The following is a 15,723-nucleotide window of genomic DNA, read 5'->3' as shown; positions in this document are numbered from 1 at the left end:
TCTGTGGATTCTTAGCTCTGTGGGTGTCTTGTATAGAAGCAAAGATTGTTGTTTTTACTTACAATTTTTGATGAATGGATGTGGCTATGGTTACATAGCTGATGCTTACATATTTGAATTGATAAATCAATACTTTGTTGTGGGTTGATGGATGAATGCATGGGTGTGGATGGGTGAATGGATATGTGCTTGGGTGGTTGATGGATATGTGTGCTTAGGTGATGGTAGATGATGGACACATTAAAATGCGTGAATGTGTGTATCTAGGAATAATGACGCACTGTGAAGCTGACGGGCGGCAGGACTTTTAGCCCACTATCACCGGTGTCAGGATGCGGGGCCAGGCCCTTTAAGTCCTGCTCAGCCTAACTGCAGAGCGAGATGAACCTTGGCAAAGGAGGCTGGGCCACCCCCTGGCAGTTGGCTCGATCTAAAAGGTACGCCCCCGAGATCCCCCATAGAGCTTGCTGGTCTGTGAAAAAGCTATCCTGTGGTAGGATCTTAAACCTGTGTTCAATTTTCTATTTTTTTTGTTTGCTGTTTTATCAATATTAGCCTCCATTTTCCTCCACTTCGTATTTCAGCACAGAAGTGGGAGCATTAAGTCTCTTTTGCTCTTCCTTCTTAAAGAAAATGGAGAAAAGAAAGGCTTTATAGATCCCTATTGGGGCATCCTCATAAAAAAGCAACTAAACAGTAATGTAAATGTAAATTGATACTTGTATAGCGCACTACTCACCCGCAAGGGTCTCAAGGCGCTTGTACGAATACTGCTGTGGAACCCATCCTGGCTTCCCCAGTGAGGTGTCCACTCCTGGGCACCCCCAAAGTGGAGGCCAGGCATCCTTAGCGTTGTGGGGGCCGTTGTGGAGATTAAGCAAGCTATTGCCCAGAGTTGCAGAGTGGGACTCCATGATTGGAATGGCACCGAGGCGAGAATTATCAGGTCCGTGGAATTTTTGAGCCCAAGACCCGCCGAGGCGGGGAATTGAACCCTGGTCCCAGGCTAAACCTCCATCAGGGTCTGCCGCTCTAATCATTGAGCCACACTTCTCCACAGTCTACCAACAGCAACACGGTGACAAGGCCGTTCTGATATTATTGGACTTATCTGCGGCCTTCGATACCGTCCCCCATGACCGACCCCTGTTGAGACTTCAGGAGTGCGGTTTTGGGAGTACGGTACTCAACTAGTTTGCCTCCTTTCAAAAGGCTCTCCCGCAAACAGTTTGGACCCCGCCTTTTGCTACCCCTATCCCCCCTTTGGAGGTGGGAGTCCCTCAGGGCTCAATTTTGAGCCCCACTCTTTTTAATATACATATGGCCTCCTTAACGACTCTGGCCGAGGGGCACGGAGCTAAAATTGTATCGTATGCGGACGATACGCAGCTGCGCTTCACCTACGATAAAGACACAGATTTTAAAGGAGATATGATTAACTCCTGCTTAACAGAAGTGTTCTCCTGGCTCCAGTCTACTCAGCTTAAATGCAATCCTGAAAAGTCGGAGCTCATCTTCTTCGGCCACCCCCCCAGAAACGTGTGACGTAACTGGCGGCCAGCTGATATGTCTCCTCCTACAACTTCCATAAAAACAGTGACAAATTTAGGGGTGATGCTGGACGAGAATCTCTCCCTGCAGGCATAGATTCAGGCCGGTGTTGGATCCTGCTTTGGCATGTTGAAAATGCTAAAGCAGTTTTTGCCTCTCCTGCCCATTACTCACAGGAAAACGGTAGACCAAGCACTGATAGTCTCCAGGTTGGACTACGTAAATGGACTGTACCTAGGGTTACCGGAGTAGCTATTGACAAGGCTGCAGGTGATCCAGAACGCAGCAGCCAGAGCAACACTCATGCTTGGCCCAAGAGAACGGATGTCCACGTAGTTGAAATCCCTACATTGGCTACCAGTCCGCAAGAGGATCCATTTTAAGGCCATGGTCCTGGCTTTTAAGGCTCTCCACGGCATAGGTGCCGTGTACATCAGGAAGAGAGTCCAGTTTTACTGCCCTCACCATACATTAAGGTCCTCAACACTTCAGTTGGCATGCACCCCCAAATACCACCGAGCATGGATAGACAAGCGGCTCAATTGTGGAACACTGGAACTAAGACTGATGCAGGACCTCCTTGGGTTTAAGGAAGTCATTGAAAACCTGGTTATTCCAGCAATAAGATTCAACCTGGTTGTCACAGCACACAGCTAATGTCGTCATCACGCCTCAGCTCCGGGACACTCGATTGAGTAGCTGCGCACTTTACAAATATCCATTTAACAAGAACAGGAATTAACAAACTGATTGACAAAGTTGAGACAATTTTAAAGCCAGCCTCTTCTACTTCTACATTATCTCCTGGATCTAGAGAAAAAGGAAAATTCCTTGCCAAAATATTTAGTAAAAAGACTGCCAAACCATGCAAATCTTATTGCCCCCAGCAGTAGTGGCTACTCCAATTTTGGTGTGGCGAGGCAACGGAACGCGCAGGGAGGGAGAGGGGAAAATAATTTAAAAAACACATACCTGTCCCTACGCCCGCCACCTCGGTGCTTCTCTACAGACGCTGGTCACACTGCACAGGCTCCCAGGGGCAATCACAGCGCTTCTCTCATGCTGGTAATACTATCATGAGAGCAGCGCTGTGATTGGCCTGAGCGGGCTGACTTTATGCTCGCTCAGGCCCAGGGATCCTGGGGCTTTTCTCCAAACTAGCTGTTTCATCACACCTGGGTTGGAGAAACAGGAGTGCGTATGTCTGTTTGGCCAGCCTAAGATGGCCGGCCAAACAGACATGCGCGCTTACAAGTGCCCAACACTCCTCCCTAATGTGTGACGCTCAGAAGGATGGCCCCGCCCTAACCTCGGCTGGCAGTGATAAAAAATAAAATCATAATAAAATGGTTATATATCATTTTATTTTCCAGTAGGGCGATGCTCCTCCCCCATAACAGAGGAGCCGCTCCTAACCCCAGGCTGGCACACTCCCCATTGTCACAAATGAGTGTGTTTTGATGGAGCTTCCCAAATTGAGACCGTTTGTGAAACTGCTCCTGTGGGGCCCCCTATGAAGTGACAGTGGCTTGTGACAATCGCTTCCCTGCCCTGAGGGTGCAGGAACCTCCTGTTCCCTGCGATCCTGACACATCTAGCTGCCCCCTCCTACCTTCAACAGATTCACGCAACAAGCTTTCATGAACTGAGACTCACTCCAAGCTGTGAGCGTCCTCAAGGCAGAGTTCATGGAGCTTAAGACGCAGGTCCAGCTACTAAAAATTCAATTTTCGACATTCACCCCTCTGCTGGAGCAATTGGTTCGGTTACATCCTCACTTCAAACCGTTTTTGAACAATGGAAACCAAGTTTCTATAACCAATCGCTGCTCCCCACCTTCTGAGGGCAGCAGCCGCTTAGTCCTCCTGAGTGCAATAGCAACCACAGCTTCTCCCACAAGGGAAGTTCCTAACATCCGGGGCAGTATGGCTTCCCCCAGAATTCTTCCTCCTTCTTTGCATGGAAGATCTCACTCTTTTGCCAAAGGAAATGGGACGTTGAATGTATTTTGTTTGATGCGGTGGCTCGGCCAGTCACCACTAATGTGTATAATTCCAAGCAGTACCAGCTCTCTGCTTTTGTCTAATAGAGCTGCTTTTAAAACCCCACGGGCATGTGGAAATGACTTGGGTGGAGTTAAATATATACGCATAAGGTACCTAGGCTACCTAGAAGCCAATAAAAGACAGTGAATCTGTGATCAATAATGTGATTCACTGGATCCGGAATGTTTACAAATACCCTTCATTATTCTGCCTAGACACAGAGAGGGCCACGTGCTGTGAAACAAGTGGTGATGTATATGATCATGTTGAAATGAACTTTTGCTTTTTATCATGGGATCTGGTAAATGAGCTAATTGCATTGGAGGTTTGGTTTCCTTGCCTGGCGATTACAAACATTTGTTTAAAGTACAACTCTCCTTCGGTGAGGGCCAATACTCATCAAGCTGTCCAACATCAACACAAAGTTACCAGAGACTCTGCACCATGTCATGGTAATAGAAGACTTACTCTGCATGCATGAACTTAATCAATTTAGTTCCATTCAGTTTGTGACCACTCATGATAAGTGGAGCGCCTTTTTTTGGAACATTGTCAGTCTTAAATCCACATAATTAAATCCGACTGGGGGAATTTTATTGATTCTTTTGATATCTGTTTATTCCAAGAATCCCGGAGTGTGGAGCTGGTCCACAGGTCGGGCTTCACAGGCGTTTGTTGTGAAGAAATTTCACAGGAATCAGGGCGGCCTGCTGCAGGACTAGAAATATGGGTCAAAATCACATTTAACTGCAGAATCAGGAGGCTCCCTCTAAATTTCCCTGACATACTTGGTTTACTAATTAGCTTGGTAGATGATAAGCACCTTTATATTTTGAATGTTTATTATATGATTAATGGGCAAAACAAGGAATTTATCATTCTTACTACCCTTGAGCATTTTATTGATCATCTTTCACTAAGGGGTTCCTTGATATTTGCCAGTGACTTTAATGTTACCTTTGAGCCATGCAACGATTCTGAGTTGGGCATAACGGAGGAGGAAGACGCTGAATGGGGAATCCCACGGTTAAATCTTACTTCATCAAAAAGATGGTCCACACTATCCACCCAACTATTGGGGCTTAGAATGAGTCATGGCCTTGAGCCTGCAATGGTAGATCCCCTTTGGGCATAGTAAGTGCCCATATGTTCAAGAGGCTCAACCAATCTAGCAGAATTGATTATACCTTCCTATATCTACAACTGTGACTGCATATGGAAGACATGCAACTCTAAGATCGAAGTGACAGTGATCATAATGTATTACTTCTAATAATTAAAGGGGTATCTGCTACCAAATCGCAATGTCCATAATTCTAAGTTTCCAATAGAAACATAATTTTTCAAACAACAAGAAGGCCCTAAAGCGGTCTTAAATATCTGTGCAACCTAACCTAATGGCTCAAGTTTACAACAAAGTGGCTAAAACATTTGAGATCATGAATGGTATTGGCCCCTCTGGAGAAGGCGTAAATCCTTTATTGAAGTATCACAATCACTTGTTTGATCACTTACATGAATTACTAATTAGGGAATTTAAAAGTGCACCTAAAAAGAGACCTAAACATCCGTGGTATAGTAGACAGTGTAGACGTGCCAAGGCCACTCTAATCAAATCTATCAAAGCCAATAATCGTGAGTAAATTTCATTGGCCAGAAGAAACTATAAGGACGGGCTGGTCAAAGCTAGAAAAGGTTGGGAAGAACTATGGCGTGATTTGGTAAACACACTTAGAGCAGGTGACAACAAGTCATTCTGGAATATTCTTGCCCATGGAGGCCACTATAATACATTTGAAATCAACTTTCAACTTCAGCCTCAGATAAGGGTTGCCCACTTTTAAAGGCATTATTCAAAAACCGGAAAGATCCCAGGTGATGTATTAGATCAAGGATCAATTAAACCCAATACAACAATATGCCCTCTTCTAATATCTTTTAAAGAGTCTCTTTGAATTTTGTCGGCCATAGTCTCAGAGAACGTATTCCAGGTGACTTGTTTGCTTCAGTACCACTTATATGGAGCCCATATCTTAATCTGCTCTCAAAATCTATCTTAGAGGGTGGTCCGTTCCCAAAATCCTGGCAATCTGCTGAGATTTTCCCTTTCCAAAAGAAGAGCTGACAAGAAGATCTCTGTAACTACAGGCCTATCAGCCTACTTGATGGGTTGCAGAAGCTCTTCTGCCGTCAGATTTTGGGGAAACTGACAGACTGGGCTATTGAGAACAAAATTCATAAAGATCTGCAAGCAGGGTTCCACCAGACGACTAGCCCAAAAGACCAAATCTTTTGCTTGTGCACAATATATTAGAAGATGGTGGTAATGGAGAAGGGCCGCCTGTATATGGTCTTTGTTGACCTAAAGTCTGTGTTTTTCGCCTCATACTTATAGCTGTGGATGCCCACTGAGTAATTACAGTAGGTCTCAAAGAGACAGCACATGCACTGTCTAGCTCGACCTAAAGGTCCTGAAGCCTTTGGATGAAACAGGGGTTTGTGCAGAGATCAGAATTACAAGTTGTGGTTTAATCATCGGACCCTCATTCTGCCCAACAGATTTTGCTAGCTAAAACCTTGCGAAACTTGTTGCAATTGCATTTATATAGCACTTACTACCCCCGATGAGACATTGAAGCGCTATTTGGCGAGCAGCACGCTACTCCGAACTCAAAGGATTAATGGTGGATTGGTATTGGTGGAAAAAGCTTGGTAAAAAAACCAAACATACGGATTTTGGCATGATAAGTATTTAATTTGCATGTTGTGCCTCGCTCTGGGCCGAAATTTGGAATATCAGTCAATCAATCAAAACATTTGTAAAGTGCTCTACTCACCCATGGGGGTCTCAAGGCAATGGGGGGGGATGCTGCTACTGCTCGAATAGCCAGGTCTTGAGAAGTCTTCTGAAGGTTAGCAGGTCCTGGTCTGCCGTAGGAGGATGGGGAGGGTGTTCCAGGTCTTGGCGGCGAGGTGGGAGAACGATCTGCCGCCGAGGTGGGAGAACGATCTGCTGCCGGAGGTCGCTCTCTGGATGCGGGGGACGAGGGCGAGGTCGGCAGAGCGGAGCTGGCGGTTGGGGGTGTAGAAGGTGAGTCGTCTGTTAAAGTATGCTGGTCCGGTGATGTGGAGTGCCTTGTGTGCATGGGTGAGGAGCTTGAAGGTGATCCTCTTGTTGACGGGGAGCCAGTGCAGATCTCTCAGGTGGGGTGTGATGTGGCTGTGGCGAGGGATGTCGAGGATCAGGCGTGCAGAGGCGTTCTGAATGCGTTGTAGTCATTTCAGGAGTTTGGTCGAGGCTCCTGCATAGAGGGCGTTTCCATAGTCTAACCTGCTGTTGACGAGGGCCTGGGTGACCGCTCTTCTTGTTTCGGTGGGGATCCACCTGTAGATCTTGCGGAGCATGCAGAGGTTGTTGAAGCAGGAGAACGAGACGGCGTTGCCCTGTTTTGCCATGGAGAGAGTAGAGTCCAGGATGAACCCCAGGTTGCGTGTGTGGTCGGTGGGTGTTGGTGCTGTTCCCAGTGCGGTCGGCCACCAGGAGTCGTCCCAGGCCGAGGGGGTGGAGCCGAGGATGAGGACTTCTGTCTTATCCGAGTTTAGCTTCAGGTGGCTGTTCTTCATCCACTCGGCGACGGCTTTCATTCCTTCGTGGAGGTTGGTTTTGGCGGTGAGGGGGTCCTTGGTGAGGGATAGGATCAGCTGGGTGTCGTCGGCGTAGGAGATGATGTTGAGGTCATGCAGTCAGGCGATGTGGGCGAGCGGTGCTATGTAGATGTTGAACAATGTCGGGCTGAGGGATGAGCCCTGGGGTACGCCGCAGATGATCTCGGTGGCTTCGGAGCGGAAAGGGGGGTGGCGGACGCTCTGGGTTCTGCCAGAGAGGAAGGAGGTGGTCCAGTCCAGAGCCTTGTCTCGGATCCCAGCGTCGTGGAGGCGTGTGCGTAGGGTGTGGTGGCAGACAGTGTTGAAGGCGGCTGACAGGTCCAGGAGGATGAGGGCCGCGGTTTCGCCGTTGTCCAGCAGGACGCTGGCAGCGATGAGGGCAGTTTCGCTGCTGTGGTTGCTGTGGAACACGGACTGGGACGGGTCCAGGATGCTGTTCTCCTCGAGGTAGTGGGTCAATTGTCTGTTGACTGTCTTCTCGATTACCTTCACCGGGAACGGGAGCAGGGAGATGGGCCGGAAGTTCTTGAGGTCCTTATGGTCGCCCTTGGTTTTTTGGGGTAAGGCGTTCATCTCGGCATGCTTCCAGCTCTCTGGGAAGGTCGCTGTCTTGAAGGAGATGGTGATGGCTTTCTGGAGATGGGGTGCGATGTTGGTGCTGGCTTTATTGAAGATGTGGTGTGGGCATGGGTCTGACGGAGATCCGGAGTGGATGGTGTTCATGATTTTGATGGTGTCGTCATCGTTTATGTTGGTCCAGGAGAGCAGGGGATCGCTGCGGATGGTGGCCATGGGGACGGAGGTCTCAGTGGCTGTTGGGGCGGTCATGACGTTGAAGCTGTCGTGGATGTCTGTGATCTTTCAATGGAAGAAGGTGGCAAGGGAGTCGCTCAGGTCTTGCCAAGGTGGGATGTCGTTGGTGTTGGAGCTGGGGTTGGAGAGTTCCTTCACGATGTTGAAGAGCTCTTTGCTGTTGTGTGTGTTGTCGTCTAGGCGGTCTTTGAAGGAGGCCCTTTTGGCAGATCTGATGAGGTGATGGTGTCTGCGGGTGGCGTTCTTGTGGGCTGCGTAGCTTTCCGGTGTCTGTTCACGGTGCCATTTCTTCTCTAGTTTTCGGCAGGTTTACTTGGAGGCCTGGAGGTCCTAGGTGAACCAGCTGGCTTACTTGCTGCTGTGTCTGTTGGAGGGTTTCTTGATAGGGGCAAGGGTGTTGGTGCAGTCGTCGATCCACTGTCTGAGGTTGCGAGCGGCGGTGTCAGGGTCAGTGGGGTCGGTGGGTGGGCTCTGGGCGAGGGTGGTGGTTAGCTGGTCTTCGGTGACTTTGCTCCAGCAGCAGCGAGGGATATCTGATATTATTGGCATTCAGTAAATACCTCATTGCTTTCTGCCCTCCTTATAATCAGTGCCTAAGAGACCCTCATTGGTGTATGGTAAGGAAACATAGACTAAAATGTAAACATCTGTATGAATGTGAATCTGAAGCTCACAATGTACTAAAACCATCACTGTAACAGACGCACATAGCTCAGCCCAAGAGCAGTTTTATTGACGCTGGGGTAATCTCGGGTAGTTTTCCGTATTTCGCGTCATGATTGCTACACAAAAAACCTGAAATTATCCCACTACACCACACTGTGTAATTGAGAATTCAGCTGAGTAAAAATCGCATGGCAGGAAGAATCAGAACAAACCGAACAAAAGCGGCTTTGGTTCGCCTTTCATGCTATTTTGTTTACGCTATTTTCTTTTAGATGTAAATGCGTTCTCGTGTTGGAAAAGAACAGAGGGATGCATTGTGAGCTAGAAATTGTGCGAAAAGCCAAATCAGCATTTGCATATTCATGGTAATTTAGCATGTTTTCGGCATTTCGAGAAATTTCCCCAAAGGAGAAATTGAGAAATTTCTCCAAATGCCTAGTTATAGCTCCATTTCAGTATGTAGAACACATTTCTCATCCATTGATGATTGTTACCACTTTTAGAGAACATTTTTAAAAATATCAGACAAAGTTAGAGCCTCATAAATTGAATGCACGTATGAATAAATACATAATTCAAACACTATCTAACAGTAAAGCATAACAATCTAGTCTTTTGAGCGTTTTTTTGAAAATTAAGAAAGTGATGCACATTTTGATAAAAAGTAAATACAAATATATATGGAATACCTTGCAAGGAATGGACTGCTTGATGCTGAATGGTATTCCGTAAAGCGGCCCCTTCTCAGCCTTTGATTTGAGTTCCCGAACCTGAGACTCGCATTCCTGTAGAAAATCTGTCAAACAGTTCACTTCCTTGTTCACCTCCAAGGCCTGAAAGAAAGGTAAATAAGGGGTACATTTATTAGAAACACAAACTGTTCGTTCAGCCCGCCTTGAGCTGCCATCATTCTACAGATTTTTGTAGTCCTGTGACGTTTAGCTGTGGACAGAAACCCTAGTGCCTCATTAGAGCAAGGACCACCAGACACCAGCTGTAACTGGATAATACACCAGAAGGTAAATGAGAGATAACCACATTCATTTGTAATCACCCATCTTTAACCCCTGCTGTGCGGGTGGAGTTCAGATTTGAGGCTCGCTGCTGCCTCTGCTGGAGAGGTGGGGTGGAACACGGCATACATTGGTCTGGCCTTTCTCTGTGCCCCCAGACTGTGCAAGGTGCTCCAAACTCCTCCGTGTGCATCAGATGCAGGGGGGCTGGCCTGGGCATGGCACCCAACGGAGTGTTCCTCACCTACTGCACCCTCACAACAGAGCAGGGTGTGGCAGCCATCACATACCAGGGATCGAGCCTGTTACACAGGTGCACAGCACAAGAGTGTTGCAGCCATTACATACAGGGGACCCTGCCTAGTACAACGGTGCACAGGGCAACAGAGTGTGGGACGCCATTACATACAGGGGACCCGGCCTAGTACAACGGTGCACAGCACAAAAGTGCTGCAGCCATTACATACAGGGGACCCGGCCTAGTACAACGGTGCACAGCACAAGAGTGCTGCAGCCATTACATACAGGGGACCCGGCCTAGTACAACGGTGCACAGTGCAACAGAGTGTGGGACGCCATTACATACAGGGGACCCGGCCTAGTACAACGGTGCACAGCACAAGAGTGCTGCAGCCATTATATACAGGGGACCCGGCCTAGTACAACGGTGCACAGCACAAGAGTGTTGCAGCCATTACATACAGGGGACCCGGCCTAGTACAACGTTGACAGTGCAACAGAGTGTGGGACGACATTAAATTCAAGGCATCCAGTCTACTGCGCTAGCAGAGACTGCAACACATTGCTGCACACCATCGAGGCACGCAATGCCCATTGGGCACAAAGGGCTTCAAAGCCCCTGCCTCCCCCACCCCCCCCCGTTGTGTGTGTCAGCCCGGCTGAGACAGCTTCCAGGGCACACAGCCGCACCCGAGTACTTCACATGTCTTTAAAAGACCATTTGCTTGTTAATGAGGCTTTGTTGTCTTTCACCCTTTCTTAGAAGCCCCTGCAGCTCCACTCTGCCTATTGCTTGAAGAATTAGCCCCCCTCCGAAGTATTTTCTTAGCTCCACCGAAATTTAGCTCTAGTTGCACCTCTGACACAATCAAATACAAGGGGATCCAGCCTAGTGCACTGCAGCAGAGTGTGGGGCTCCATTACATTCTAGGCATCCAGCCTACTGCACTGGCAGAGACTGCAACACAGAGCTGCACACCCTCAAATACAAGGGGATCCAGTCTAGTGCACTGCAGCAGTGTGCGGGACGCCATCAATTTCAGGGGATCCAACCTACATTAATTACATGGGATCCAGCTTGCTACACTTGCACACACTGCACCAGAGTGTGGGACGTCATTAAATGCAGGGTATCCAGCTTACTACACAGTGCAGTAGTTTTGCACATTATTAAAATATAAGATGGCCCAGCTTACTATAAGGGCACACTGCACAACAGGGTGTTGCAGCCATTGTATCCAGGAGAAATCCACCTCCTACAATGGCGCACAGCGCAACAGAGTGTGACTCACTAATAAATAGAGGGGGGTGAGCTTACTACACTGGCATAAACTGCAACCCATTGTCGCGCTTCATAAATCATGTCGTGTTTTCAGTCGATGGTGAGGGGTGTGATTAATTCGGGGATGACATTGCAAAAACTTGGGCGTGGCCTCTGATGGTGGATTTGCTGTCAGTTTTGAGTTGGAAGTTGAGGTGTTCCATGATCGGGGTGGTGTTGTCTGCGGTGGTGGTGCAGTGGATGACTTCGTTGTGGATGATGGGGATTCCACCTCTGTGTTTGTTGATGCGGTCCAAGTGTGCGGTCTTGTAGCCATTGGGGGTTGCTGAGGCAATGTCAGGAGCAGATGCAGGGTTGAGCCAGATCTCAGTGAGGAAGATGACACCAGGAGTGAGGGAGGTTAAGATATCCCAGATCTAGGAGGCATGCTTGCAGAGTGATCAGACATTGAGCAGGAGGCAATGGAGTTGTTCTGACGCAGTCATGGTCAGCGTGGTGGTAGTTGTCGTACACACTGGTGCTTTGGTGTTGCAGGAGAAGAGACAGTGGTGGCAGGCAAAAGGAGCTATCATTGATCGTGAAGAGGTGCAGCAGTTATTGTTCCGGAGTCTGGGGTCCGGGGCTCAGAGCTTGGTGGCGGTATATCTGCGAGGGACAGGAGATCCAGGGTTCCTGGTGTTGGGAGTGGTCCAGGAACGAACAGGCGCAGACGGGCTTGCCTGTGGCGCTCAGGCAGCATGACCAAGCTGCGGCCTCCATTAAGTAGGTCCTGTAAGGAAGGAGGTGTGCTGGGTGATGGTGGGTGGGGCAAGTGGGGTTGAGAAGCAGGAAGCAAATGGATGGGAAAGAGCGGCACGAGCAAGAAAAAGAACACAGCCGGGGGAAAGATATTTATTGCAGACAACAGGCACAAAGAAAGTTACAGCGAGGCAAATAACAAAAATGCAGAACACAGTAGAACAAAACAATGGAACAGCTAGGCAAACCATTTAGAGACAACAGTGCACCATAAAACGAATCTTACAGCAAGGAAAACAACAGAAAATGCAGAATACAGTAGAGCAAAACTAAGAGATAGCAAGGCAAACCACCAATGCAAGCCAGGTAGAGTAAGGCAGGCGAAATGAGAGGCGGGCAAAAGCGGCAGAGCAAGGTGTTAAAAGGGAGACTTGCGGACGAGGCAGCAAAGAGGAGCTGGTTCAAAGACCCTCAGCATGTTTCATTATCGAATCACACATCAGTAGAAGCAAAACGATCTCATTTTCATTGCCACCAAAAATAGGCAATCGGTTGTAGAGTATTCTGTATTACAGAAATGTCATCAGGGCGTAACCCAGGCCCCTTAAGTCCCTGAGGCCCTAGCGGGGCCCAACCCTTCAGGGGGTCCCCAGCCTTCCGAGGGGCTACAATTAATCCTTTGAGTACTTTCAGTCTTGTCCGAGTTGAGCTTGAAGCAGCTGTCTTTCATCAAGGTGGCAACGGCCTTCATCCCGTGAAAGTTAATTCTGGCGGCTGTGGGTTCGTTGGTGAAGGAGAGGATCAACTGGGTGTCATTGGCATAGAAGACGATGTTGAGTCTGTGGTTTCTGACGATGACTGCGAGGAGGGCCATGTAGATGTTGAAAAGGATGGGGCTCAGGAGGAGCCCTGGGGCACCCCGCAGCTGATCTCTGCAGGTTCTGAGAGGAACAGAGGCAGTCTGACTCGCTGTGTTCGGTCTGTAAAGAATGAGGGCCTGGTCGCGGATGCCGGCATCGTGGAGTCTCGTGATTAGGTTGCGGTGGGAAAGGTATCGAAGACCGCCAAGTGGTCCAGTAGGATGAGGGCTGCAGTTTGCCTGGTCGAGGAGGGAGTGGATGTCGTTGGTGGCGGCGAGGAGTGCAGGCTCGGTGCTGTGGTTACTTCGGAAGCTGGATTGACAGATTTCCAGGACGTGGTTCTCTTCCATGAACTCGGAGAGTTGGGCGTTGATGGCCTTCTCGATTACCTTGGCTGGGAAGGGGAGGAGGGAGATGGGTCTGAAGTTCTTGAGGTCTGTCGGGTGCCATCAGGGTTACATGCCTTAAGCCACAGGGTTGTGAAAAATCAACGCTCTATATAAAGGACAGTTGTCGAAAATGAGACACGTCTAATCAACAAGATGGTAGGGTTGTAGTATGCACCCACTGGTGCATTTTCAAGCACATTGTTCCAAATAGAAGAGTAAAACATGGGGTGGCAGGGAATTGCCTTTCACAGTGAGCACATTTTCAATTGAAATGCGCTCTTCAAATAGGCATTACATTTTTGTCGGGCACGCTAATTTAATGCTAAACTTACAGGGTGCACAGAAGATCTGGAAATGTGGGTTTTCGGCATAATTATCACACAAAAAGAATCTTGGTTTGTTTTGATACTGTTAAAATCTTTGTTTCTATCACACCCCAGAAATAGAAAAAATAATATGAAACATTTGCAAATATATATTCTTCCAACATTTGACATATCTTCAGTAGTCATTTGCTTTTTACTTGCTGCTGATATATTTTGAAATTTTTGTAAAGTCAATTTACAAATAACTCAATTTTTGATATATGCAGGGCTTTAGTCCTCTGGGTCCATCTGTGTCTTAGACTCTGTAGTAAATAAAATGGACTTTGAAACGGGTCCGTACTGTGAACTGTATCATTGCCCTTTTAACTTTAATGGTAAAAACATTGATCGATTTATGAACTAAACGTTAAGGTAATCCATGTCAGCAATTTAAGTCTTATTTCGTTTTTAAATGCTTTATTTACTCTTGCATTCTGTAAAAACTGTTAGCTATTTCAAGGATCTGGTTTTTCCCCTCAGTTCAGCATATAAGTCTTTTAAGCCTCATTATCTTAAACAGCTGACAATAATGGACAAAGCCAATTGTCGTGGGCTGTTTTTTGTTTTTTTACAGAGTTTTATATAGCGCGAACTTGACCTGAATCGGGTATCAGAGCGGTTTATATAGCACTAGTATCATTACATGATGACACATTCATTTTTGTTAGGCACGGAGAGATTAAGTGATTTGCCCAGAATCACAAGATGTTCGGTGTCATTGCCAAGACTTGAAACCAGTTCCCCAGATTCAAGGTCGTCCGCCCTAGCCCGTTGTTGACTTATTTATAAGGATACAGTAACAGAAAGCTCATAGTGTCACCAAAATACAGGTTGGGTGGCACACTAGGGGAATCCCAGAAATCTAGTTTACATGTTTAAGCCACTCCCTTAACCCATTGTGTGCTCATGACGAGCCCAGCTCGTCATGAGGCACAGTGGAGCTGTGCTCATGACGAGCTGGGCTCGTCATAACGGTCGCGCTCCGCCCACGCGCGATTGATTCCCCGCCTGTGTGGGAGAATCAATCAGTGGGCAGAGTCGTGACGAGCTCAGCTCGTCATGAGCACAGCTCCACTGTGCCTCTTGACGAGCTGGGCTCGTCATGAGCACAATGCCGCCGCCACCGGCCCCCCCGCACCGTGGGGGAATTACCCCTGCGGCGAAGGGGTTAATGAAATAGGTTTTGCTCTCTTTGCAGACCCCTCTCCCACGTGTGTCACTTGTGTCAGAAAACATATGACATACTGCAGGTTTCTCTTTTCACTCTCTGGACTCCATGAGGACTGTCAGTTGGTTGGAAAATTCACTCACTTTGCAGAAGGAGTAGGGAAAACTAAACAGCAATTTCCATTGACAAATGGAAGCAGCAATTTGTCAAACAAAACTGCTTGACATTTGACCTCTGTCTTTGAACGCACATGTTTCAAGATAACAGGCATTTGCAATGCAATAGGTCTCACATTTACGCAAGTTTAAACTATTGGCATTGTAAATAACAATGCCAATAGCTTAAACTCGCATAAATGCGAGATCTATTGCATTGCAAATATTTGTTTAACTTTCAAACTGAGCGCAGCGCCACTTCAAGGACACCGTGCTTGGTTTCTTTTTTTTAAAAACTTTAACACTGAGCTCGGTATCCTTTAAGCGGGCTCCACACTGAATGTTAAAGTTAAAAAATAAATAAAGAGACCGAGAGCGCTGTCCTTGAAGCTGCGCTGTGCTCAGTTTTAAAGTAAAAACATAAATAAACAAACAGAGCATGGGGTGCCTGAAGCGAGCACCGCGCTCACTTTGAAAGTAACAAAAAAAAAAGTTAAACTGAGCGAGGTGTCCCAGAAGTGGACGCCACGCTCAACATGAAAAATGAATAAAATTAAAAATGATTGAGGTGTCCCTAAAGTGGGCGCCGTGGTCATTATGCAAATTCCGCAAAAAGCAGCCGCTATTGTTCCCATCAGTGGCAATAACAAAAATAGTGCACACCCCCTAGATAAAGCAGGCCGTGTAACCAGCCAAGTAAAAGGTCCAGTCGTTATGGGCCATAACAAATGGAGACAAGGCGGTACCAAGGTGGGACTAACAAGCCCAATTA

At 47.6% G+C, this 15,723-nt stretch overlaps 1 protein-coding gene across 1 annotated transcript in view; it reads right to left on the bottom strand.

Moving 5' to 3' along the window:
• The window catches only part of LOC146835053 (vitamin D3 hydroxylase-associated protein-like), a 411,367-nt gene that overhangs the window by 290,366 nt on the left and 105,278 nt on the right, over positions 1 to 15,723 (bottom strand). Inside the window, exon 3 of the mRNA XM_085602722.1 lies at positions 9,431 to 9,574. Within this exon, the coding sequence (XP_085458848.1) occupies positions 9,431 to 9,574 (144 nt within the window). The remainder of the gene's footprint in view (positions 1 to 9,430; positions 9,575 to 15,723) is intronic.

This window comes from Triturus cristatus, chromosome 4_2 (assembly GCF_964204655.1).
Source record: "Triturus cristatus chromosome 4_2, aTriCri1.1, whole genome shotgun sequence".
NCBI classification, from domain to species: domain Eukaryota; kingdom Metazoa; phylum Chordata; class Amphibia; order Caudata; family Salamandridae; genus Triturus; species Triturus cristatus.
Note: the sequence above shows the minus strand (reverse complement) of the source record. Positions and strands in the feature narration are given on the sequence as shown.